Source organism: Anguilla anguilla, chromosome 5, assembly GCF_013347855.1.
Source record: "Anguilla anguilla isolate fAngAng1 chromosome 5, fAngAng1.pri, whole genome shotgun sequence".
Classification (NCBI taxonomy): domain Eukaryota; kingdom Metazoa; phylum Chordata; class Actinopteri; order Anguilliformes; family Anguillidae; genus Anguilla; species Anguilla anguilla.
In genome coordinates, this window is record NC_049205.1 from 18,031,373 (window position 1) to 18,058,285 (window position 26,913).

Genomic DNA, 26,913 nt, shown 5'->3' on the forward strand with positions numbered 1-26,913 from the left:
TGTTTTTATTGTGTTTTTCATATTGACTTTGTTACCTGGACTGAATTATCTATTTTGGATGCGCAATCTTTGGATGTGTTACGGTGTTATTCATATTATCAATGCAATGCAGACTGTATAGCACATGTGTTAAACATGTTGTCTTGCTGATGAGGATATCCATGTTGTCTGTAATGCCTTTATTATATGTTTGAGGAATCAAGTACTTCAGGTGAAGGTCATGGCGTAGAAGAAAAATAGCTGAAGCTGAAACCACATTCTGTACACATCTTTGCAGGGCAAATAGTCAACTATGATTATTTTTTATAATAATTATTATATTTATTATTTATGATAATTTTTTAATTAAGCCATGTGATCCGAAGTTTCACAGTCATGTTGCATTGGTGAGAGGTGTAAGTTTCCCATTTTTTGGGAACAGGAAATGGCCAATGTCTGCTGGTCAGGAGTCGGGCTATCATACCTGTCACAAACATGGGGGCAGTTTTTGAACACAAACTGTACACGATGTTACTTGTCAGCATTTGTTAAACAATGATTTTCATGAATTGTCTTCGTTAGCATCTTTCATTGGGTACTCAGGAGGCTCCCCATGGCTGCTCATATCGGTGTGCCTCACCCACGGCACCCACCCCTCATTTGCTTTTTCTGTTCTGGTCTATTTTACTTTCGTTTCAAGGTGGTGTTGAGGGTTTCCTTTAACCACATGCGACAGTCACATCCACACAGTTAAAGAAGCCCGCCATCGCATACCACAGTAAGTTCTCTCTTCCAACAATCAGCTACTTTTACTAAGGAATTTACATTTTCAGTGTTTAAAAACTTTACACTTTGTTTTCATTATCCTCTGTAGGTGGTGTGAAATTGTACATGGTTCCAGACAAATCATTTAAAAGGTAAGCAAGCTATAAGAAATGCAATAAGACAATACAACTTCAAGAGACATGTAGAGACATTTTTCAATAAATTATTCAGAGATATTTCCAAAAATTAATACTTGTGCAAAGTACTTCTGCTATGTCGCAACTCCAGACACTTGAAATGTTATTCCTAGTTTAAGTCGCTGCTTAGCTTTGGCTGTAGTTTGGAATGTCTTGAAATGAATCGATAATTGATACGTATTTTGGATTATGAATCTTTTTCCCAACATTTTTATACCTTATTGTTGATCATCCAGTAATATTCTGGGGGAAATTAAGTGAACCTGCTAATGAAATATGTGTGAACTGTTTCCTCGCAATAACGCACGGCAGCAGCCTCTGATAATTTATCTGCTCTCCCACACGCTGGGGTGAGAAGCTACTTGGCTGCTCGTGCTGATTTTGGTCATGACTGCTGGAACATAGATATGAAGTGGGTGATCTGAACAGGTCCCGCAACAGCACAGTTATATCACAGATAACAAGCAGAATATGGGCATGATTTTAGTGCCACATACAACGCAACATGTTCGCATGGTGTGGCAAATTGCTTTTTTTTTTTTTCTTCGAAAATGTCTTTTGATTCAAGGATGTGGGTAGAGCATTTATGCTCAGTGTTATGCAGTACATTGACATGGCAACAAAGGATTGTGGTCTGCATCTGTTGTTGGTTCACAGGGATGGATGAAATGAGCATGTGCAGGAGTTTCAATGGGCTACACTACTGGCTGATACCTGCAGTAAGTCTGCGGTCTTTAAGCCCGGCACTCAGAATCACCATGCGTTTGGATGGCTTATACAGTCAGGTCCATAAATATTTGGACATTGACAAAGTTATTGTTATTTTAGCTGTCTACCACAGCATATTGGAGTTGAAATTAAACAATGAATATGAGCTCAAAGTGCAGCCTCAAACCACCGTGCTGCTGCCAGATATGCAGTAGATACTACAAGCATTGTTTCTCCTGAATATTTTTTCCATTGAGTTCAACAGGAAAATTAATCAGGAGAAACAACGCTTGTAGTATCTACTGCATATCTGGCAGCAGCACGGTGGTTTGAGGCTCATTTGATACCTTGATGACTTAAAGCCATTTAGCCAACACATGTGTTCCATACTGTATCAGCATCTGGCATCTAGTCCCACCCCCCAATAACCCATAGATATCCATTCAAATGCAAAGAGTTTTTGTATCGCTTGTAGGACAAGCTGACAATAAGATATCCAAACTCTGATGATGTTGATAGGTCACAGACATCAGGAAGTCATGGCATGCAAAGAATATGCAACCAAATACAAAACATGACTCTTTTATTTGACATTATGTTAATTTGTCTAAAACACTGAAATGGGGGACTACATATAAAAAGTGCTGTAATTACTACATGGTGAAACCAAAATGTATAAGAATACCCTTTAATAAAAGCTCTGAGTCTGCACTTTGACCATGTGTGAATTGTTTGATTACAAATTGAGAAAATAAAATATAAAATCAGAAAAAGCAGAAAAATGCAGGTGGGTTTTAATGTTGTGGCGGATCGGTGTATAGCCCTGGTACACCCTGTGTATACTGTTTGTGAGTAACATCTGTGTGTATATTCCATGTGAACAACTGTGAGTGAGATTGGCTTGTGGGTGGTGGTTTGACTATTAGTAAACATAATAAGCAATATATATATATATATATATATAGATATATATATTATTCAGAGCTTCTCATATAGGTATTCAAAGTGTGTTCCAGGTGTGAGGAAATAGCAGGCAGTGGTAAACCATAGCACACATAAATAAAGAGGAACAAAAACTAGCAATTCTGGTGAGCAGTGGAAATGATGCTTGCAATTCAAACATCAGGGGAAAAATAAAAAGTAATTACAAGGAATAAAGTGTGTTTTAAATATGTGTGAATAGAGTGTTAGAAATATGAGAAGCCTTGGGGGGGTGGAGTGTATCAGCTGGCATGTGTGTGTGTGTGTGTGTGTGTGTGTGTGCTTATTTCATAGATAAGAGATATCTGGAATGCTTTTCAGACTCAGTGTATCTGAGCTGAAGTAATGTCTTTGATGGTAGGTGCTGTTCGCGTGTTTGTCTTCCCTCTTGAGAACGCGAAAGAATGCCCTCAACCACACAGTTCCTCTGCGTCAAAGATTCAGCCTTCCACTGTGAGTCAAACTTTTCTTCTTGATTCTAGAAGTTTTTTTGGCTGGACCGCAACAGTGGGGCCAGGCCTACAAACGCAAATGTCTGTGACTGAGTGACTGACTGAGTGAGTGAGTGAGTGATGACGTTACACCATTGGTCGGCTGGATTATGTGTGTTAGCTCCAGCCATATACTACGTTTTAACCTGGTCTTGTTGTCTGTATGCCTTGTTTTAGCATATCTATTTGTACCTGTTGATTTTGTTGTTGTAAAGAGCTTTGAGTGTGAGAAAAAATATTTTAATAATTACAACAACAACAACAATAATAATGATAATAATGATAATAATAACAATAATAACAACAACAATAATAATAATAATAATAATAATAATAATAATAATATAATTATTACTATTATTATTGTTGTTGTTGTTGTTGTTATTATTGCATGTAAGGTGGTGTTGCACTGCTGTTGTACCCTCGAGAAAAATAGCCTTAACATTCTTGGAATTCTTCTAAAATATCAACCCTACATGCCAGTTAATTATTAATTATAACTAAATTTCTTCAGTAAAATGTCCAGATGTCTGTGGAGGCTGTATGCCCCCCAAAAATACCAAAAAATCGTATAAATGCAGTGTATATGTATATGTATATATTTAAAAAATGTATTTATATATAGGCCTCTGAAGCTCCTCAGCACCCACAGTGATCGATGGAGCTTTGCTGTAGCCTTTGGAGCCCTCTTCAGCATGTTCCTGGAGAGGCTGATTGGACCAGAAGCAGTCGACTGCCTTTATTATGAGGTCCCCCTGTGGATCATAGGTATGGAACGCACTTGTGTACTGAATATTTTGTAGAGAACCAAAATGTTGACAAAATTGTGCCAAATTTTCAGGAACAAGTTCTTATACCTGTTATGAGTTAATGCAAATGCAAATTGGTAATTGCAATATCACAGAAATACGATTACAATCGGTATCGTGCCATATCTGGGTATTTGTGTCAAATTATGGGTAATTGTCTCTCTTCCTCTCTGTATGTCCGTCTTTAAGGTTTGATACAAGTCCTCTCTGCCCTGGAAATATCAGTGGTACACTACCCTATCTTCACATGCCTCACTCAGGAGAACAGTGCCCTTGCAAACCTGCTGGGCTTTGTCTATACCCTGGCCTGGCGAGTACCACACCTACCCTAATAGGATCGGAATATATATGAAAATATAGTCAGTAAATATATCATCAGTATGTTGCAACAGTATATCACAAAATATGCAAATTATTGCCAGTTGCCGGTATTGTAATATACTGCACTTCTTTGTTCCATTCATTTCTTTCGAAAAAGTAGTCAGTATTTATAAGATATTGCAGCAGATTCCATTTCTGTAAGGGCATCCACAGTCACTCTACTGGCCCCTCCAGCTACTTGCTATTGGCTACAGCACATTCACTTTGAAACTCATCAGTGGCCATTTTCTTTGCTAACAGCTGGTTCTCATTCACAGGTTTATCTATCAGATTGTGATGACTGTTTCTAGCCCTCCTGATCAGAGGGCTGTTTTCCCATTTTCATTCCAGGGGAATGACAATAGTAGGTCTTAGCTGAGCGTGTCAAATTTTCATGAATGCCCCCCCCCCCCTGAAAAAAGAGAAAAAAACAGAAGATTTCAATGAAGGATCTTTATGCACATTGTTAAGGGTATTGTACAGTCCGTAATCACAGCATAATTCATTGGTGGCGGCTTCCTCATGTATATTCATGAAACAGGTTTGACATTTGTTGAATTTACCTTGCTGGATTGAGTAATTTTATTGAATTTGCTCGTCGTCACATTTCTTTCACAACCAAGAGAATAGACTGGATAAGTTTCAAGATCATTATCTTGCTTAATGCTTGTGTGCAGCTTGAATACTGATATAATATTAATATATTAGGATTATTCTGTTAATATGAATGTCTAGTAAGGACCCTGACAGACTACAGTCTGCAGACAATTGACAGATGCAGTTCTCCACTGACTTGCATAATAAAATTTGTTTGTATTGTCATTTTCTCCACCATCTTCTGGTGTTGGCTGAACTCTCTCTCTCTCCTGACCCCTCCCTCAGGGAGAATGAGGTGGTACCACATACTCCCCTCTCTGCTGTGCACGGCCTTACTTGTCCTGTACTTCATCTTCTTCTTCTTCAAACTGATGCTCCTCAGGCAGAGAGGACAGCCACAGGAGGAGGTACCCTGCCCTGCCCTTCCCTGACCCTCACTGCTTCTGTCCTCAGCCTCCTCACCATCCAGGCACCACATCTGCAGAATCAAACCCCAAATGACTGTAAAAGGCTTGACAGAACTGAAACATCCTTTCGCTTGTGTACTCAGTTGGCCTGAAATGTTCTCAGTGATTTTGGTCAGGAACAATTAAGCATTTTTCTGTGTGCTGTTGACGGAAAAACAAACTTTGATCCAGCTCTTTTCTAAAAGTTTCTGGTCACTCAGGTACTGACTGAGACAGGCAGACCAGGAGTTCTAGATATATTTCCTTTCTAATGTTAACCAATGATCAACGTCAATAAATCTGCTTCTGTGCCTGTATAAGCAGCAAAAGTAACAGATGTTTTAAAAAAATGTCTTAAAAAAAAGAGATTTATGATAAATGAGTTGTGGCCTACCCATGTGTATGCTGAAGCATACTGGAAGCAGTGCTTAAGTATTATACATAAGAATACCCCAAGTATAATCAAAGTTTATATCAAGTATGCATAGTATTTTTTTCCATCTGGGTTCAGTGTTGAGGAAGTGGCCGTCTGGCCACGTTCATGCTGCAATTTCATGAAGAACATTTTACGGTTAGCCCTGTGGGTCACACACAGAGTTCTGGCGGGAAGGCAAGCGCTGAAAATGAATCCACCAGCGCAAACACGCCCACAGTTGGCTCGCGTAAATGTAACAACAGGAACAGAAATGTCGTTCTCAGTCCGCTTCGCGCCCGCGGTTCTGTCCCACCAACTCTGTCCAGCAACTGAAATGTTTTCTTAGTGTGCCGGGTGTTCTGGGTCAGGGAGTAAATATCTGGTCTGTGTTGCAGGAAGGCAGGCCCATCGCTCTGGCGCACCATACGGAGTATGTGAAACGCCTGCTGCGTCCCAAGGTCCCAGAGCCTCCGTGAGTTCTATACCTGTGTGTGTGTGTGTGTGTGTGTGTCTGTGTGGGTGTGTTCCCGTGTGTATGTGTGTGTCTGTGTGTGTGTGTGTGTGTGTGTGTGTGTGTGTGTGTGTGTGTGTGAGTGTGTGTGTGGGTGTGTTCCCGTGTGTATGTGTATGTGTGTTTGAGTGTGTGTGTGTGTGTGTGTGGGTGTGCTCCCATGTGTATGTGTGTGTGTGGGTGTGTGCTTGAGTGTGTGAGTGTGTGTGGGTGTGTTCCCGTGTGTATGTGTATGTGTGTGTGTGCTTGAGTGTGTGTGTCTGTGTGTGTGTGTGCTTGAGTGTGTGTGTCTGTGTGGGTGTGGGTGTGTGTGTGTGTGTGTGTGGGTGTGTGTGTGTGTGTGTGTGTGTGTGTGTGTGTGTGGGTGTGTTCCCGTGTGTGTGTGTATGTGTGTGTGTGTGTGTTTGAGTGTGTGTGTCTGTGTGGTTGTGTTCCCGTGTGTGTGTGTGTGTGTGTGTGTGTGTGTGTGTATGTGTGTTTGAGTGGGTGTGGGTGTGCTCCCGTGTGTATGTGTGTATGTGTTTGAGTGTGTGTGTCTGTGCGTGTGTGTTCCCGTGTGTGTGTGTGTGTGTGTTTGAGTGTGTGTGTGCGCTTGTGTATGTTTATTTCAAGTCTTAGAACCCAGACCCATCTGATGTGAACACACTAAGTTGATCTGAATAGTTTAAAAATATTGGTTCCTTTGAAAAAGTGAGGGAGCTCATCACTACATGAACTGTATTGCAGGCTTTCACCAGGCATACACATACACAAGGCTACTGCATAATACAGTATAAAATATAGACTTCATGTTTGGGTTTTGCATTTTACTCATGTGAACTGTGACTCTTGGTCGCCCCCTGCCTGTAGTGGGAAGAAGAACTGGTTTCAGAGACGTCTGTACAAGTGGGATGCTTGTTTCCGTTTTCCAGCCCGAATGCTCATTATGGTGGCAATGGCCCTCACTGGGGTCTACAGGGTGAGTGTGATCATGGACATGAGCACGTAAACTCCACACGCTTATCTACCTCTGAGTGGGCCCTACACATACTCCTACGCTAAAAAACGTCGTAATCAAATCTGATACGAGCCAGTGCTAACTGGCTAGCAGCCCAAGAGGGTATTATAATGACTGTAGCATTACCTAGGGAAGAAGGGATTCACTTGGCCGGAAGGACAGTGCTTCATGGCTTTACCAGCGCCCCCCGCTGTTCAATCAGCCACCCACACCCTGGCTCCTTAAGCCCTGCATGCAATATCTTCCTCCGCTCATACGGTATGAGCTCAGCTCGCAGACCCTGGTGTGGAGAGAAGCAGCACTGTGACAGCACGTGTTTCGGGAAGAGAGAGCACGTTCGTCCGTCCTCCCCTGAACAGGGGGAGAGAGTTTTTGAGGTTCATCTTTCTCATTTTGCTCCTCTCTGCTGAATGAGTCAGATGAAATGCATGGGGCCTTATCTTGATGTTTGGACACCTTCTTTTGCAGATTGCATTTGCAGAAAGAATTGCTGATAAATTAATGGCAATGACTGCATACAGAGATTTTACAGGTGAGTGTTTTACAAAACCGATATGGTCAACGCGGTCAGTGTGGTCAGCATGGTCATGTTTACTTTCTTCTCCACCGTTCTGTCAGCACATTTGGGCAGAAGGCAGTTCCGCAGTCTGTGCGGAGCAGTTGTTGTGGAGGCTGTTGTGTGGAGGCTGTTTTATTATGGCTTTTGATGGAAGTTGTTGTGATCAGTCATTTATCAGTCATGTGTGTGAATCCCTGTTTTTTTAGCTGAAGTATTGTACAGTATTACAGTATTACATTTATGCCCCTGTAGAGTTTGCAGTGATATACGGACTTATCACCGCCTTCACTGTCTTGGCCATCATCATTCACATCTGTCGAATTATGGTGCAGTACAGGTAGGCTGTGCAAGTGCGTGCGGACACACGTACACGACACACATTTTCACAGCAACCTCACTCTCGCGCACGCGACCACACGCGCTCGTTCACGGTTCTCCTTCACTCGCGGGAAAAAAATATTGCATATCTCCCTCTCACCGCTGCGCTCACGTGACCTCACACGCGTGTGCACACGAGCCGTCACAGCTGTTGCTCACTCTCGCCAGGGTCCAGATGAGGAGACTGTACAAAGGAGACCGGGCCGACCTGCCGCGAAAGCTCCCAGCAACAGATGTTGCCGTGGTGAGAGAACACTCTGCGCGTACCGTCCCATTACATTACATTACATTACATTACGTCCTCGCATTTAGATCTGCGTACCGATAATATGAATGAACATGCAGCTTTGCTTTCTTTTTGTATCGTCTCCAGGCGAGGAGCATGTCATACATCGGGTTGCAGTTGACCTTCATCTGCTTGGGTGGGTACAGCGCTAAGGATTTAGCTCCATTTTACTGTTTGCCCCGCCCAGTCTCAAAAACAACCGCTTTTTTCCTATTCATAATTTCTGTTGCTGGAGTTATTCTTCTGTTTTTTTCCCCCCACAGGAATGCAGATTTTGTCTGTGTTTATCTCTGTGGTAGCTTTTTTAATCATCTTTCCTTTTGTGGTGGGGACGCTGATTTTCTTCAAAGAGTTTGCATACATACTGTAAGTTTACTTCCCTTCTTTTTATTTACTCAAATCATATATAACAGCTCATCATCCCAGCTGGGATTCGAACCAATAACCTACAGGAGCCACATCTAATCTGATCCATGCATTGCATGTAGCCATCCACCCGCTTAGTCCACTTTTGTTTGGATTCAGTCCATGTAGGTGGTGTTGTGGTGTAGACTTGAAACCAAAAGGTTTGCCAGTTTAAATCTTGAATGGGACACTGCTGTTGTATCCTTGAACAGGATTACTCATTATTTTAATTTTAGATTATAAAAGCCAGATGTCTTTAGACCAATGTATAATAATATTAGTGATAATTACCCAAATTGATCATATCTATTGATTGATAATACTGATAGGAAATGTATAATAATATAAGGGATAATTACCAAAATTGATCATATCAATTGACTAATAATACTGATAGGGAATCTAGAATATTTATAGCAGCCACTGTATTCAAAGGAAGTGGGACAAATTATTCGGACTGTTTAACTGGACACAAAAGTCTGAATAATGATTTCAGAATAAGTCTTTACTCAGGAACAAAAATATAGTTGTTTGTATTTTAAAAAAAAGTCACTTTCAGATGTGTGATATGCACCTAGGACTATGAAAAAAGAAATAACAATCAGATGTTCTGTCTGCAAACCCACATCAGTTTGATTCGTACGACATTAAAGAAGGACAAGTAGCTGAAATGTCTACATTTTTGTCATATATATTAAATATTGTAAAACAACACAAGCAAAAGTGCCAGTCTAGTTATTGAATGCAAACATCTTTTGAATCACTTGAAGAAAAACACTATTACCGAAGTCTATGCATTTTACATTAAACTATTTATTATTTCCTGCCCAAATTTGACGGCAAACAACTAGCAGATGAGAGCACCGGTAATAAAAGAAAGTTAATTCTTTGAAAACCTTATAATCAAGTTACATGTAAACTTCAGAAGAAAACAATTTAAGCTTTCATAAAGGTGCACTTTCTAAAACTAAATTTTGTTTAAAATCCTGTCATAGATGTATTTAGAGGAATAACATTTACTCAGTTTAACACCTTTGCAAGTATGTGAAACAAATGTATTCTTATTCTTCTTAACACCTGCTGCTGCAATGGGTTAAGAATGATTGTCTCACTTGATTAAGTTTAATGCTTCGTTTTTGTTTTCACCCTTATGACAAGTAATCGTCAGAAATGTATTCATTCTTGTCAGTTTCACCGAATGTAATCTACATTACAAATCTGAGAGGAAGAAATTGAGCTCTGCCTTAAATTATGTGTTTTTGACAGCATAGACGTACCTCAAACAAAGCATTTCCTCCACAAAGTGAATTGCAAGCTGATAATTGTCAAGAAAAGACAAATTCAGCATTCAAGTACTTCAATCAATGTTAATTTACTGAACCAAGAGAGAAACAAAACCAGCACTTGCAGTGGTCCATCAGAATAAAGGAAACATTTTAGGTGTTACAGTATACTAGAGATACCAGACACTGTTCTGCCAATCACAGACTTGTATGAAAAAAATCTAGACTTTTCTACATACTCGCACTATGATGTCAGTCACTGGTAATTTGTGGTATCTCCAAACTTTGGAATGAAATATGTGTACTTCAGGCTCCTGATGCTAGTTTAATGTGATGCAAGATGTCTTTCATTCCTCTTTTTGAGGGAGCGTTTGTGCTTTTCTTTACTCCCGATGTTGTTCATCTCCTCAGGTTGGCCGCTCTCCCGATCCTGCTCATGGCCTTCCTTCTGAGGAGGCTTGTAGTGCGTCGTTTCTTCCTCCAGGACAAACTGGACCCCAACGACACTCAGAAGCCCCTCGCCTTTAAAAACACGTATGTGTCGCCAAGGCAGCGACATTCAGGGGCCGTTTCAGGGGACCCTCTTTCATCCGTTTAACCAGGACCATTTTCCATGTTAAAAGGCAGACAGGGAACATCTACATATTCTCACTTGTTTCTGTCCCCCATCCCTGTCTGCCTCTTTCTCTTACTCTTTGACTCTTCTCATCCCCCCCCCCCCCTTTCTTTCTCTCCTGCAGCCAAGCCCTGGAGAACGCTCGCTACTTCACCCTGTCCTTCTTCATGATTAAGGGTGCGATTGAATTTGCTGCCCAGTTGTTGATCAGAATCGTACTGGGTGGCCTGAACCTGGCCCGGATTGACTCGACCACCAACCCATCTAACCAGGGGGGCCTGCTGGACACTGGTAAGCAGCCCACCTTCTCCCCCATCTCTCACACAAACAATAAGAATAGAAGAAGAAGTAGCAAAAACCACCCTAGTGTTTACTGCCATGTAACCTAATTTTAAAGAAACAAGTATGCCTACAGGATTGTAAGTTCCGAAGTATAAGAAAATATGTGACATGTTTTGCTTAATGTTTGGCACAGGTTAAATGGGTGCTTGGGGGCAGCTAAAATGAATGCATTGTAAAAGATAAGTGTGCGTCAGTGCCCCCTTTCTGCAGTAGTTTGTTATTACATGCGACTACGCATGGGCCAATATTATCATTAAAGCAGGAGTTTCAAATTCCCTTGTCTACAAACTCTTCAGATTTCTTTTGGTTTCATCTCAGTCAGCAGCCAATTTAGGCCTTGGAAGTGTTCACTTAAGTGCGTTTATTTAAATTTCGCACAAGCGCAGAAACACAGAAATCTCGTTTTTAGACTCCAGGATTTGAGTTTGAGATGCTGTATTAAATATTGACAGTGCCTGCCTGCCTGCCTTTGTGTGTGAGCATGCCCCCTATGAGCAGTGTACTGTCGTTGCAGCGTATTTGACCTGGGTATCGGTGCTGATGGTGGATTCCGCTCACACCAACCCAACCGCTCTCAACTTCTGTCACCTCCTGGTGCAGTCCAGCCAGCCCGACCCTGGGGTGAACACCAAATTGCGCACAACTGCAAGGACAGGTGGGCCATCTCATCCAATACAACACAAATGCTGTTTTTCAACCAGCTTTACAAACTGCCCTTAAATCTGTAAACTGTTGACCCGCTGGGAATGATCACACTTGTAGCCAAACTTCAGGTATACAGGAAGTGCTTGTTGGCTGCAGACCCGATACATAGGTTGCCCATATACTTTATTTCTTCTAATTGTTTTAGTACAGGTTGTTCTGAACTATGTTACAAACTAGTTTGTTTAGCATTGAGGTCTTGGAGGTGTGTGGTTGGTTGCTCCTTCCTTGAGTCTCTCGGGAACGTGAATGTGAATCATGATCTTGACCTCGATGAGCAGGTGGAAGCCGGAAATGTCTTAGAAATGTCTTTCTGATTCCAGCAACATAAAGCACATTTGCCTGGCTCTGGTGTTGAATGCAAAGGTAATTCATGCTTGTACGTATCTGTGGCTCTCTCTCTCTCCTCCAGCGGCTGGAGCCAGGCGCAGGTGGTGGCTGGCCTACACCCTGCTCAGAAACCCGGGCCTGGTGGTAGTCCGCAGGCAGGGGGTCGTCCTGCCCGTCACACCCACTGCCCCGCCCGCAGCGATGATCATGCTGGAGCCCTGAGTAGTCGCCTGCGTCGTACTCCTGCACTCCTTTGGAAACTTCTAGAACTAGTAGCTCCTTCTTGCCCATTTTGGTATTCCTGCTTCGGGTGGTCGTTGGCCACAGGTTTCACAGATCTCTACTGCATGGCTGATTCCCTTCACCTTTCCCCCAGTGTCAGCCCATCCACATGCTGTAAAGATCAGTGAACCTGAGCAGAATGACTTGCTCTCTGCCCTTTCTTCGAGAACAGGGATCTCACGCTATTCTTGTTCAGTTCCGCCCCCAGTCTGCTTCTGTCAGCAGCTCTTTGTGTGTGAGCACCCCGTTTAGTAGTAGTTTACAATTTTAGTGAATTAGGCCTGGCATGTGTTTGTGTGTGTTGCCTGCAAACAGTAGTCATTAAAGCAGGGATCAAAAACTCCAGTTCAGGGTGGCAGCAGTGCCTGCCAGGATTTTGTGGTTTCCAATCGGCAGCCATTTTTTGTAAACAAGGTGTGAATGGCAATCAGTGACTCAAAGTGCTTAAGTACTGCGTACCAAAAAACTAGCATATACTTTGGCTGCCCAAGACTGGAGTTTGAGATCTGTCCTTAAGAACATTGCATACTATTGGGCATGCTCGATGTACCTTTCCGGGGAAAAATGGTGAGACCCATGTGAAAATACAGCTGTTTTTATGAGGCATTGGAACACGCAACATCGTTTTTTCCAGTGAGACAGTCTCATAAGTAAATTACAGACTTGGTATTCAAACTGCCGTTCCAAACCAGCCACACTGGTGCTTTCATAAGAAACCAATTCTTTGGTTCTGCTTATAAATATGTTTGATAGTGACAGAAATTCCCTGCTCTGTCTTCTCCATATTGCTTGTTTGTCTTGTGGCGTGTTCACGGGTAGTTCTGATTGGTGAGGTGAAGTTTTGGTGCGCGAAAACAAGAACACCCATTGTTTCTTTATAAAATTAGAAGTCCTGCTTCAGTTTTGAACTGTTTTTCAAAATATTTTAATAAAAAATTTTTATAAGGTTTTTCCAACATATGTATTGTTTTTTATACATTAAATCTCACTGCTTCCATTTCACATTTCACATGATTCTTTGACAGTCACATGACTCAAGGCTCCTCCATGATTGGTTTCAGTAACGTTCTTGTGTTGTTAGTCCCTGCAATACCAGATAAGTCCAGCAGGGGCCAAGAGCCGTTACAATTCCATTTCTTCCGGAGGACCAGCAGTCGTTTCCAGTACAGTGGAAATCCCACCACCATTTTGTGAGACATTCAAACCCTCCCCCACCCTTCTGCCAATGGCTTGTGCACACCCTCGAAGGGTCGAAGGCTATAGCCGCAGTCTCTTGATGTCCTCGCTGCGGAAGTCGATTCTGAGCGCCAGCACCTGCCGGACCTCCGCAGGGGTCAGGCGCCAGGTCAGGGGGCCGGAATTGGGACCCCAGTAATCCAAAATCTCTGTCACCTGAACGTGATACGCAAACACACAGAGAACAATCCGGATTATTAACACCCATGTCTTCCTGCTTCAACGGCCTTAAACAGCGGTTCTCATCCCTGGTCCTGGAAGAGCCCCTGTGTATGGCCCTTGTATTCCAACCTTAACTGCAATTCACAAAGTATAAAGAGCAGTTAATAGTTTTTAAATTAGACATTTTGTCTGAGGAGAGATGGTTTACCCTCTTAACAGCATATTCATGTTACAATAGTCCACATTTATTTAAGGGCTTATTTAAGGACATTTTAGTTCACAGACAACTGATGCATTAAATGTCTTGCAATACGCTGTGGCAAATTATTCCACTTGAAAAGGGGTCACATTTTGTACTGGCTGACTGACAGATCTACAGATGAAAGTAGTGAAGTTCCACATGCTGAAAGTGTGGGGTTCTAACTGCTCACTGTCATTTAAGAAAACAAAGAGTTCAACGACAAAGAAAATTGTAATTGAGCCCAATCTGCATCCAGTTAAAATCTGTTGCGGACTAAATTTTGGAACCTTAATAAAACATGAGATAGTTTGGAAGGAAAACCAGCACCCAAAAGTGCCCTCCAGGACCAAGGCTGAGAAGGGACCTTGCGAGAGACAGTCAGACATGGTTTCCCACAGCTGGGTTTGACCCGGTCCAGCACTAGCAGTGTGCAATACTGAAGCTGGCCCAGATCAGATCACACTTCCAAACAGTCATCAGCTTCTTCATGACTGTGTGACACAATAACTTGAGCTGGATTACACCTGCTAGTGAGTGAACACAGATGAAATCCCCTGTCCCCTTGCTATAAACTTGCAGCGTGCAGGTCCAGAGTATCTCATATATAGTTATTTATTTAGCAGGTACCATGCATGAATCATTAGCTGTACCAGTATTAGCCGCAAAGCTAATTTTCATCTACAGTCCCTGGGCTGGAAACATTGAAAACATTAAAACTTCAGAGTAAAAAAAGAAAAGCATAGTACAAGATTAAACGGGTGCTTCAAATGTCAGAGGATTCAAAAATTGAAAAAAAGAGAAAAAAACCCACAGAGCTATTTAAAAATTAATCCGAGGGTTAAGTATTAGGTTGAAAGAACCGAGTCATGTTCCATTTTGAGAGCAATTAGTCAGGCCGGGTTTCAGATGTGAAGTGAAGAGACTGACAGAGGGTGAGAGCGCTGAGGAGATTCAGAAGGGACTGTCAGGGATGGGATGTTTCCGGATTCATCAGGAAGTGCTGATGTTTCAGACCATAACAGGTAGAGGACTTGGGAATTTCACAAGCGCATATCAAAGTCAAGCTTTTGATCGCTGATGGCAGGAGATGTTTTTCAACAATAGAGCCAAATCCTAGAGACCCCACAGACATTAAGGGTCTGAAAAATCACACCCTTTACCGAAAATGACAGAGAAAAATGGATGAAGAGATGAAGATGGAAGGAGATAGGGCATTGTGGGAGAAGGAGAGGAGAGGACAAAAGACAAGGGGGGGGGGGGGGGTGCTCACCCTCTCCAGGTTGAGAATGGTGGCCATCTGTGTGAGCCGGGCGAACTTGTCTCTGATGGTCCAGGTGGTGACGGTGGTCAGGTAGGCCACCAGAGAGCGAAGCTCTTTATCAAACTGCAGCCCCCCCAGCTGGGAAGGAAGAGACACAGCGCAATTACTTTGCCTGTAGGGTGGGCTGCACTTGAGCAACACGTTTCCCGGATCTCCAAGGACTTCTAAGTGGAAAACCGCACTTCTGCCACTACCAATGCGGGTCATCTCCTCAGCAAGTGCGCAACATCGTTTCGTTGCATAGTAGCCCCTGACACGTCGCTGAGCCCCTCCCCTCCTTACCCTGCTGAAGGTGCATTTTAGCACCGCCTTCTCCATCTCCAAGGAGATCAGACTGGTCATCAGGCTGGTCAGGGTGTCGTAGATGACTGGGGAGAGTCCGGCCTACAGTGAACATGATAATACCATTGTACTCATATCTACTCTGGTAGGCAGGCACCCTTTATCCATAACCGTTTCTCACATGTATTAACAAATGTTTTTTCTACATCTTGGAAATGAGTTACGTATACTACACCTAGACAAGACACAGGACACTACATCTAAACTGACTTTCTTATCCATTTGTATAGATGGAACTTCACTTTAGTGTTGAGAGGTTAGCCCATCTGGGTATCAAACTTTCAGACTCTAGGGCTATTATTATAAACTTCTCCTGGTTTAAATGTGTATGTAATTGAGTGATCCCACACCCCGCCCACACTTGGTTGTTGTTGCTATGTTGGTCAAGCTTTCTGAAAAATGGTCGGAGTCATTCATTAGTCAGCTACTGTACCACAAAAAACAACTGATCAATTTTGGGGATTAGGCAATGCATCAGATAGAAGCTGACAGCAAGGCCTTCCATTTGAAGCAATCACATATGCACATATTGCCTTAGGAACCACAGCAACGGTGCCTGTCAGTGGGTGGAGTCTGCTCTGTGTGTCCACTCTGACACGCCTACCTTGAATTCGGCCATCAGCTGCTCCAGGTTGACGATGAACTGCTGCACCCACGGGTCGTTAGCCTCGTACTCGTTAAACTCATCCTGCGGCACACAAACAGGAAAGGGGCTCTCAGTTCCCCAACAAAGTTTTGGGGAGGTTTAAGGGCCGCCTCATCGATCAGAAGCTGCCAGACTTTTCCAATCCTTCCCAGAATGTATATAGTATTTAGCAAGCACTGCTTTTCAGTCTGCACTGCGAAGATGTAAGAAATGACAGTAAATATGAATGTGCGGGAGTACGTTTCTGTGTGTGTGTGTGAGAGTGTGTGTTTGTACTTACCTCCTCAATGTTGTGCGATATAGACAAGAAGTTGCTAATCCAGGGCTTGACCTGTGGTTTGATGGCGGTGTTGTTCAGTTCTGTCAGCCCCTCCTGTAACAAGCCCACACGCACACAGCGATTCAATATTAAGACACAGCTGATATTGTATTACGCCAGCTGGCAGACAGACAGGCAGTCACATGGGCGCTCACCTGCAGGAGATCCTTGAACTTGCTGGACGTGCTCACCAGGTCTGCCAGACAGCTGTCAATCTTGGCCTGTGCCTGTTCCCCCGAGCCAAAGCCCTGGCTGAACAGCTTGGCACAGTCATTCTGAGGGACAAGGACAGGCAGAGGTATTTAATCCACAGAATCCCTGCGGGAATTACCAGGGCTGATGAAGACGGATAGGGAACAGGACGGCGGTGTCGTCACCCTTTGCACGGGAAGCAGGAGCTCCCCACGAGCAGGGAATACGTTAGCGCCCACAAATAGAACGTGCACAAACAGAAATAGATCACTTGGTATGGCGTAGCCTCACCTCCAGGTTCTTTTTTAGGGTGATGATGTTCTCACTGCACACTTCCACATTATTCAGTGTCACCTGAGAAACAGAGAAAGAGGGGGAAGTCATCTACTAATACATTTTAGCATGGCCCTTTTCCATTACATTACAGGCATTTAGCAGACGCTCTTATCCAGAGCGACTTACAATTTTTACATAGCATTTACATTGCGTCCATTTATACAGCTGGACATACTGTATACTGAAGCAATGCAGGTTAGGTACCTTGCTCAAGCGTACAACTGCAGTGTCCTACCTGGGACTCGAACTTGTGACCTTCATATTACAAGACCAGTTCCTTACCCATTATACTACACTGCCGCCAAATTTAGTCCAGTTTGTGGAATTGTCAGGAAGATAATGTTATCGTTGTGTACTGGAGTGTACAGGGGTTAGTGGGTATCGGACTGAGGCTGTATAAGCAAACTGTATCAAGGTCAGAGTTCACAGGGCTGGTGTATATGACGATCAGTGTGCATGGAAGCGAGTCTGTGTGCGGCTCCATGTGTGCAGGAACGAGGGGACCCACCAGGAAGGAGGCCTTGGCGTCCTCGGCGCTCTCGATGCCCATGGCCATGGTGTTGAACTTGCCCTGCTGCAGGCTGCTCTGCATCAGGCTGACGGCGCTGCTCACGCCCCGCTGGATGTCCTGCAGCGTGGTCGCCGGGAAACCCTGCCGAAGCTTATTGCACAGCACCTCCCTGTGGCCGTCAAAGGTATAGCAGCAAGGGAGCGGTGGGAAAAGAGTGAAACACAGGGTAGCTGCGGTTAACACCTGGAATGAAGCACTGGATGGGTTAAAGTGCAGAGTCCCAACGAAAACAGGGGTGGCTGTGGGGGTGAGAATGGAACAGGGGTGTAGCCAAAATACACAGATGTGGGAAAAACTGGAAATGCCACATATTAAAATGAAAGACCAGAAGGCTGCATATGCAGAGATTTTTGAAGGAAGACAGATGCACCCTGGAGGGGACAGGCGTACCTGAAATCGGACTCCAGCACGGAGGTGGCATGGTTGATCATTGCGCAGAGGCAGTCGATGCTGGAGCTGGACAGAGCCCTGCTGATGCACTTCTTCACAATGTAAAAGCAGTCGTCCACCATGCTGGAGGTCAGCTGACCCTTCTCAAACGTGTCCATGGCAACGGCCTGAGGAACACGAGTATGTATGTGATGTGTTATGTAGATGAAGTATGCAACTTGTTATGCAGATATAGTTAGTATGTGATGTGTTATGTAGATGAAGTATGCAACTTGTTATGCAGATGTAGTTAGTATGTGATGTGTTATGTAGATGTAGTATGCAAACCGTTATGTAGATGTAGTATGTGATGTGTTACTTAAATGTAGTATGCAGATGTAGTTAGTATGTGATGTGTTGTAGATACTTAGTATGTGTTGTGTCAGGTGGATGTATTATGTAGAGTGTTGTGTCGATGTAGTATTTGGTGTGTTATGTATAGATGTAGTATGTGATGTATTATGTGTAGATCTAGTATATGACGTGTCATGGAGATGTAGTATATCATGTGTTACAGTACGTAGATGTAGTATGTGATGTGTAGACGCTGCATGCTGTGCACCTTGTTGACGCTCTCTCTCATGTAGTACTCCTCCATGGGGATGTAGTACCCGATCAGCTCCTGCATGGTTCGGCTCAGGAGGCAGTGCTTCAGCAGCTTTTCCATGCTCTGCTGGTGCTCTGCTCCAACACAGAGAGACACAGTCACACCGTGGTCATCACAGGCCCTTCACAACCACAGACACCCTGCACAGTCGCTACAGTGCAGTCACCAGCAATACACAGCCAGAGAACAAAGTCACTATAGACAGTCACATTGCGCAGTCATCGCACGGAGACACAGTCAAACAGTGCAGCGAAAACACAGATGCAGTTTCAATGTACAGTCACCACATACAGAACCAATTACACTAAAGTCACCAGGGACACAGTCACATGGCAGAGTCACCACACAGAGACACAACCAAACTGTAGTCACCATAGAAACAGTTACACAGCACTGTCACACAGTCCTCAAAACAATAATAAGACGATTATGCCAAATTTGTTTTTTACAGTTCTGTATGATTAAGGAACTCACCAGCTTAAGGGTCACCAGACCAACTGACTGTTTTTACAATTAGATCTAGAGTTGGTCAAGATACTTTTGCCTATTTTAATAATAGAAAATATGTGATGTAACTCCATTTCTTTGTTACAGTGAAAATTATGTATGTTTAATGCGCAAATGGACTGCTGTAGTACAATGGACATAGTTAAATTCAAAAGGGAATCTGCTTCTGGTGGGTGATGCCTTTAAGACTCTTGACAGAACTCCAGAATCCTCTACAATCCAATTCTCTCCATCAGGCATCTCAAACTCAAATCCTGGAGGGTAGCAGTGTCAGTGTTTCTCATGCATTTCGTTACTTAAGAGCTTAATTTAAGAGTCTTATTGGCTAAAGAGTTCACGTACTGTGATTTCAAGGCCTAAAATGGCTGTTGATTGCGAGAAAACATCAAAAACATGCAGACACTGCAGCTCTCCAAGTTTGGAGTTTGAGATCTCTGCTCCACATGATCTTTAGTAAGCTCATTTATCACAAAGGACAATTATCTATTTCAGTCTATGTTCTCTCCCCTATATATTGTCCATAGGCTGCTTACTGTACACACCTATTGTAACCCAAACACACACACACACACACACACACACACACACACCCTGTGCGGTGGCCTTGGGAGCGGTGGCGTCCCCGACCTCGAAGTCGGCGGTGATGCGTCGGCGCAGGAAGCGCAGGTAAAGCTCCGCCCGGGCGTTCATCACAGCGACCTCCAGCAGCACGGGGTCCAGCTCCCTAAACACACAACCCCCATTAGCATGCCTAACCCTCACAGAGGGAACGGACTGACCTGAGGTCAGTTTCACCTCATAGAATGTTCCTATTTAACCCTCAGAGACCGAACTGTGGTCAGTCACAGCCCACAGGATTTTTAAATCTAATTTCACAGAGGAGCGGGGAGGGCGCAATAAAATTCCCTCCAGGGCAAGTGTACACTGACCTGGGCTCCATCTTTTCTGTGGGCACACTTCTCATCATACTGCTTTGGACAATCTGAAACTGCAGGGGGAGGGAGGACAGAAGGTAGGGAAAGAAAGAGAGAAACAGAGAGAGGTTGAGAGAGAGAGCAAGAGTGAGAGAGACCACTCATTTTTTTTACTTGTTACTCTGAGCAGCTGATACAAGCTCAAAAACTCTAAAAGAGAAACAAACCAAGTTATTGGTGTTACAGTGCACATTAGTATCCATAACATTAATCAAAAACAAGCCTGTATTTCAGAAAAGTACTGTGGGAAATGGAGTCCCATAAGCATCAGTGCTGGGACCTCTGCTTTTCCTCATTTACATAAATTATCTTGATAGGGATATTACTTTATGGGAGGAACAAAATTACAATATATCCAAATTGAATTAATGAGGAAAGACTAAATATACCTAATCCCTTCAGGTTTACCAAATGGAGACTAAAGGCCAATTTTATAAGAGGTTTTAAAATTCATGAAAGGGATTAAGTGACCAGAGGTAGCACAGTGGAGAAGACATCACGCACACACGCGCACACACACACGCGCACACACACACACCTTGTTCTGGTAGTCCCTCTGACGGATGAATTTATCCACCACTTTCTCAGCCTGCCGGTCACACTCCACCTGCAGGTGTTTGATCAGGGTGTAGAGACGGCCAGGGCCATAGTAAGTCTCCACAATGGGCTGATGGGTCTCCACGATCCGTGCTATACCTGACACACACACACACACACACACACACGCATGGATGCACGCACAAAAAACAAATGGGTACACACATTATGTTAATTTTTCCTCTTTGGTTCTTATGAGGAATAACAAATTTTAGTACAATTTCCTACCCCAGAAAAGATTGTAAAAACACACATGATGCACACATGCACATGTGCACGGAATCTCACCCTCCAGCAGTAGTGTCAAGGTGTCGGCAAAGATGAGAGCTGCCCTACGTTCACCCAGCTCACCACCTACTGCCAGGATCAGGTTCTCCTCTGACTTACTGGCCAACTGAGAGAAGAGAGAGACAGGGAGAGGGAGAGGGAGAGAGTTTTTGAAATATTTGAAACCATATGTACTGGGGGGAAAAAACTACATGGGTCAAAGTTGTACTGTAAATCGGTTAGATTCGATTTATGAGTCATATTTAAAAAGCCATTACATTTCTTCAAATTAAGAACAGCTTACAAACATTTTTAAATGTAACCAATTAATCAAACCCAATCTAACAGTGTCAGACCTACCTGGGTGCAGAGGTACTGGGCAAAGCGGGCCAGGCCCTGGTCATGGAGGCCCAGCAGGGGAAAGATCTTGAAGAACCTCTCCACCTGGGCGAGGTCTCCATCAGCGATGGCCTGATCCAGGCGCTCCTTCACCAGGGCCTTCAGCTTCTGCTCAGCCTCCTGCAGGAGAGCCAAGCTAGCGTCCACCGCACTGCCTGATGAGAAATAACAGCCGCTAACTATGAAGTACAAACCAGGGTAAGTCAATAACCTAAAACTTGTTATAGAATCAGTTAATCACATGCACCTGCAATTTTGAGCCTTGCAGGCCACCTTAATAAGTCATAAATGGCTCAAAATGATTCAGCCCAGACATTGAGTTAGTTTTGACACTTATACATGATAATAATGACAAATAATTCCAACTGAAATCATGCATGTGTACCCAAAACAAATAATTTTCTGAAGCCTACCTTGGAAAGCATATTAGTCAAAATTTACACAGTTAATTCAACTAATTAGATCAGTTAAATCAGGGGAAGCAACCTACACATCATCGCTCAAATCAAACGAGTTACTGACATCCCTGAACTACCATCCTCTAAGTGGGTTGTCAGGGCTATAAGTGCCGAATGAATCCAGCCCCTTTGAGCCAGGCCCTTACTCTCTCCGCCCTGCCGGCTCAGCTCAATGACAGACTGATCCAGGGACAGGTAGCGGTGCACGTGGGCCGCCGCCTGCTCGTAGTCCTCGTTGCGCAGAGCAGTCTGGACCCCGTCTGTGCAGAACTTCAGGTCCAGGATGTCATCGGCCCGCTGAATCGCCTGGTACAGCCGGTTCTGCAGGGATTGCAACAAGCAGCAGAGATTGAAGGGTCAGGATAGCAGTGCTTAGAAAAAGTGGCCACAGCCAATGCTGTGAATGTGTGTAATGTCCGCTTGACTGTGGCAGCACATGGCAGATGGAGACATCTTCATATGCTGTTTGCAAACAGGGTGTCGATGGGTGGGCTGTACCTTTGCCAGGTCCAGCTGTCGCACTTTGCTGCTGACATTTTCGGCAAGGCTGCAGGTGAAGGTGATCATGCCAGACAGCTGGCTCGCGTCTCCCTCAATCAACTGCAGGTTGGGCCTGAAAGTACAAGTTGCTATGTGAAACAGAGGAGAGGAATGGGACAGGAATGGGCAGATATGTAGTTTATAAGAAGTTTAAACATCACTTGTCTGTCTCAACTATGAGGCTCACCCCATCCTCTGCAGAGCGAGCATCTTGGTCTCTATGTTGCCGCGTTGACTAACCAGCCCCTCAAGCTCCGAGTCCACCAGCTTCTGTAAGAGGAGAACGTAGCAAATCGCAACGGTTAAATATCTATTTGCCACCCATGTAAGACAATAGCACTGCAATACTCTTAAATCAATAGCAGAAATCCAACGAATGGTTGCAGTGTGCATATTAGATTATATATTAATTACATTTAATTTATTATAGAATCATTTCGCTGCCAAGATTTGAATAAGTTTGACCAGATACAGCCGTCCTGATTCAGTACTGTCAGGAGCCCCACCGAAATAGGACACCAACACCTCCAATTTCTTCTTTGCCCCTATCCATCCATTCTCACCTCCTCTTCGCATAGCTGCTGGTACACCCGCTCCAGCTCATCCAGCTCAGTAAGGCTTTCGATAGTGTCAATGCTGACAGCGGAGGAACCCGCCGAGGCACTCCGTTTCATCGCCACAGACGAGTTGGTTTCCGACATCTTTTCCCCACATAAACAGAAAACGCGTCACTTCCGCATTTTTTTTTTTTTTTGTAGACCCGTGTCGTTTGGTATGCGCCGTCTTGGTACAAAGACCATACGCGTAAAACATGTCGTATAATGATTACCTAGATAGTTGGCTTTTTAAAAAACAAGATTCGAATATACATGTCAAAATATGTAGACAATATTTTAATTACAACACGAATATTTTTTGAATTTCTGTAGATTTCAAAAAGGCATGTTTTAGGACGTCTACATGCACGCCATCTCATGTTGCAGACGAAGGCCCCCAATCGGCATCTTATCGACAACATTCTAACCAGTAGACAAATGAATGGGGTTGATATAATTTTTTACATCTATTTTATATCGAAACCATCCTGGCAGATAAACTGGTAAGGTATCCTCGTACGTCCTCTGTACAGTCTACTGCATCCTATCAGATGTATATATTGCAGGATTTGTATTGCATTTATATTAACGTTTTGGCGGTTATCCGGGTCAGGGTACTTTTTTTAAGGAAAGGGTATTCGATCGGTTGCTAGCAAAGTTTTGTCAAACTTAGTCCCTATTGTATGCTTTCGTATGTTCCCACAAATTACATAGTTGTATTTGTGATTTTTTGCTCCACATTCCAATGGATAAATCGTGCATTTCTTATGTAAGTGTATGTGAATTAATTTGGTTTTCTGACAAAGCTAACGTTAGCTAATTTTGTGGCCCGAACTGCATTCATCGGGTGCTGGGCATACAGTTTAGCGATCCTATTTCAATGCATTTTATGATCATTACAGCTTCATTTGTTCTGAGATGCATTCGTTGCTTCTCAATATGCTAGCTATAATTGTACCGAAGGTTCTGATCCTTGCTTGAAGACATTGTAAGATGTACCGTGGTTCGTTATGGAAGCTATGCAGCTAGGTATCGTTCGCTAAGTTAGTTCAACGTTGCTGCACAAAATTGGCGGACATTATGAACTGAGGTAGACACCTGATCTGGGAAAAACAACTTAATTACCCATCTATCATTTTGGTGTGACCGGTTATGTTGCCTGTCTGGCGTCATTGATGTACGTTTGCTTGGATCATGGGTTCCCAAACACTGTCCTGGGCCCCCCGTGTATGTTGGTTTTCGTTCCAACCAGTTGCTATCCTAGAATTTTAACAAGTTATTTGTTCATAAGTAGGGCTAATTACCGTCTTAAGCTGCATTATGTCAGTAATAGCTGTGCATGCGATAACGAATTAAATTCCTACTTATTGTGTTATATTACAAACATTTGCTTATAAAAAGGTTGGAATTCGAATTAGGATGAGATGAGTCAGTAGGCTTCTAATTGGTGAAAGTGTGGATGCCTGGCTACTAAAACAAAACATCTGGAAGATAATGAAGAAGTCAAAAACAAAGCAAATGATAATGAGTCAAGCCTCCATTGTGTTAGTAAGTTTAAGGAAAAAAATATGGAAGAAATTAAACTGTGTTCAACAACCTAATTTGAGGTTATTGATTTACTTGTCTTTCATTTGATCAAAACATACCTCTACATGTAATGGTTAGCAACGAAGCACAATAAGCATAATATCAACATGGCAATTGTATTATACGTGGCATGCAAAGCTATTTCAGACATAATATGACTTAAAAGGGTAATAATCCCTCTAAACGTGAGACGCACCTAATTATGAAAAATAAGCAGCTTGTTAAAATTTTGGGATTGTGATTGGAATAAAAGCCATCATACACAGGGTGGCCCCAGGACCGAGTTTAGGAATCATTGCGCTTGTTGTATAGCCTTGTCAGCCATTTTGACAGAACCCCCTGAACAAAACGCTCCCTTTGTGGGTCTGTGTTTCAGCTGAGCAGGCTCAGTGTCCAGAGTTAGCTTCTTTTCGTAAAAGTGCAATATTGCTATGCAGCTACGCTTGTTGGTGTCACTGGGTATTTCTGTGCCTGGTTGTGTTCGTGCAGATATTGCTGCAGTTTATATTGGAATTACCTTGCGTAGCTTGTCCTTAGCACTGGTTGCATGTTAGACATCTTATGATACTACCATCACACCAAGAGCATACCTGACCTGAAAATATTTTCTTAAACTGGGGGGAGCTGGGGACTTGAACCAAGAACCTTTAGGTTGCATGTTCACTTTATGCCACACTAGCCCAGATGCGACTGAAGAATGTTAAACCTTGTCCATTTCTCTTTCAGCTGTCCTGAGTAGAAGGAGCCTCTGTAGCTCTCTTTTTCCCTGTGCCCCAGCGGTCAAGAAGCAGACATCATGTTTCTGTACAACCTGACTCTGCAGCGAGCCACAGGCATCACCCACGCCATACATGGCAACTTCTCTGGTAAGCGTTGTCCATCAGTTTCCGATTCCGGTATTCCCTGTAGCTCGTCCCTTCTCTCCCACCACAAGTTCTAGAACTTGGGAACCTATCTGCCTCTGCTCCATTGTTTTCTCTTCAATCCCCTGTAGGAACCAAGCAGCAGGAGATTGTTGTTTCCCGGGGGAAGATCTTGGAGCTGCTGCGCCCTGATGCCAACACTGGGAAGGTGCACACACTGCTCACCATGGAGGTGTTTGGCATCATCCGCTCCCTCATGGCTTTTAGGCTTACTGGAGGGACCAAAGGTAACTGAATTCAGTCCAGACCCAGACACATAGGTGCTCGTCTACGTAGAGAAGGGTCCCTGAAGGGCACGGGGTCTGCTGGTTTTTGTTTTCACCTTAAAATCAGCAGTCGGTTCTGACCCAAGAAACCAGGTGTGTTGAGGTAACTAATCAGCTACTTCAGTTGATCAATGAAGTGCGGAGTATCAGTTAAAATAAGCAGATCCAGCAGGCCTCCAGGCCTAGACTTGTGGACCCCTTATTGTGCGAAAAAGCTGACTGACAAAGTCACTAAGAGAGTGGGTATGTGAAGTTCACCAGGTCTTTTAAGTTGGGAAAGGGAATCATTTTATAAAACTTTAAATTGGCCAAAATATTGTATTGTATCATATATATTATTGCAGTTCGTTGCATAGTGACCGGGCAAGTTATTGGAAACCACACTGGCCTCAAATTGTACTTTCCGTAAGGGTGAACAAGCTGTACTTTGTGTATGGTTTTGTTTTGCCGCAGCCATAAACATGCTGTGAAGTGATGAGTTTTCATGTCTCTTCTCTGACTGATTATCACTGGAGAGAGTCTGTATACCTCTGATCTCAGCCTCGACTCTGTCACACACTCACACGCATGCACAGCCACTCGCACACACACCCACTCACCCACTTATTGATGGTATGTAGGTATTTGGTTTTCCAATACAAATGACAAAATATGTAAACTGAAATATTCTGTAGTAGTAGAACATTAAAGATCAATCAAAATGCAATAATAAATTTCACATTTCAATAGGAATATGAACACTGAACGTTGTGAACTATTGCATAACATTCAGAAATGGGATAGTAAATATTAAAACCTCCTAATGTGCAACACCTGAAAATGTTACTATACACTATACAGAAAAAGTAGCTATTCATGCAAAAAAAAAAAATTTAACTAATACCAGAAACTGAACTCATTCCAAACTGTCAGTGTGCCCCTACATGGCACCAACCTGACTTTATAGTGCGAGTTGAAT

General features: G+C 43.4%; 3 protein-coding genes across 3 annotated transcripts in view; 2 read left to right on the forward strand and 1 right to left on the reverse strand.

Annotated features, from left to right (window-relative positions):
* The first annotated feature begins 504 nt into the window (after window positions 1-504).
* Window positions 505-13,388, forward strand: LOC118228496 (stimulated by retinoic acid gene 6 protein-like). The gene is made up of 19 exons (XM_035420049.1): window positions 505-757; window positions 854-896; window positions 1,599-1,660; window positions 2,992-3,083; window positions 3,747-3,889; window positions 4,120-4,240; window positions 4,569-4,654; window positions 5,173-5,294; window positions 6,144-6,220; window positions 7,109-7,217; window positions 7,725-7,788; window positions 8,068-8,152; window positions 8,362-8,437; window positions 8,567-8,615; window positions 8,743-8,845; window positions 10,579-10,701; window positions 10,908-11,074; window positions 11,640-11,780; window positions 12,240-13,388. Exons 3-19 carry the CDS (start codon window positions 1,601-1,603, stop codon window positions 12,377-12,379), a joined length of 1,758 nt encoding a protein of 585 aa, XP_035275940.1. The 5' UTR covers window positions 505-757; window positions 854-896; window positions 1,599-1,600; the 3' UTR covers window positions 12,380-13,388.
* cog4 (component of oligomeric golgi complex 4) lies at window positions 13,349-23,314 on the reverse strand. Its single transcript, XM_035420048.1, has 19 exons — window positions 23,147-23,314; window positions 22,771-22,853; window positions 22,542-22,656; window positions 22,190-22,364; window positions 21,547-21,740; window positions 21,208-21,313; window positions 20,861-21,018; window positions 20,278-20,336; window positions 19,939-20,072; window positions 18,797-18,915; window positions 18,196-18,362; window positions 17,743-17,914; window positions 17,190-17,252; window positions 16,862-16,981; window positions 16,668-16,760; window positions 16,346-16,429; window positions 15,682-15,783; window positions 15,349-15,477; window positions 13,349-13,831 (listed from the first exon to the last, which is right to left on the reverse strand). Exons 1-19 carry the CDS (start codon window positions 23,282-23,284, stop codon window positions 13,697-13,699), a joined length of 2,346 nt encoding a protein of 781 aa, XP_035275939.1. The 5' UTR covers window positions 23,285-23,314; the 3' UTR covers window positions 13,349-13,696.
* Window positions 23,315-23,544: 230 nt separating this feature from the next.
* sf3b3 (splicing factor 3b, subunit 3) overlaps window positions 23,545-26,913 on the forward strand; it is a 30,341-nt gene continuing 26,972 nt past the window's right edge. The window contains exons 1-3 of the mRNA XM_035420047.1: window positions 23,545-23,682; window positions 25,493-25,632; window positions 25,761-25,916. Of these exons, the coding sequence (XP_035275938.1) occupies window positions 25,563-25,632; window positions 25,761-25,916 (226 nt within the window). The 5' untranslated portion in view covers window positions 23,545-23,682; window positions 25,493-25,562. The remainder of the gene's footprint in view (window positions 23,683-25,492; window positions 25,633-25,760; window positions 25,917-26,913) is intronic.

Bases quoted from the DNA above. Each gene is read 5' to 3' on its own strand.
- LOC118228496 (XM_035420049.1), top strand. From the start codon at position 1,601: ATGGATGAAATGAGCATGTGCAGGAGTTTCAATGGGCTACACTACTGG. The intron at 4,655-5,172 runs GTAGGTCTTAGC...CCCCTCCCTCAG, and splicing joins ATTCCAGGGGAATGACAATA to GGAGAATGAGGTGGTACCAC. The intron at 5,295-6,143 runs GTACCCTGCCCT...TCTGTGTTGCAG, and splicing joins GAGGACAGCCACAGGAGGAG to GAAGGCAGGCCCATCGCTCT.
- cog4 (XM_035420048.1), bottom strand. From the start codon at position 23,284: ATGTCGGAAACCAACTCGTCTGTGGCGATGAAACGGAGTGCCTCGGCG. The intron at 17,253-17,742 runs GTGGGTCCCCTC...TCTGTTTCTCAG, and splicing joins ACGCCAAGGCCTCCTTCCTG to GTGACACTGAATAATGTGGA. The intron at 16,761-16,861 runs GTGAGCGCCCAT...GGCTTGTTACAG, and splicing joins AGTTCAAGGATCTCCTGCAG to GAGGGGCTGACAGAACTGAA.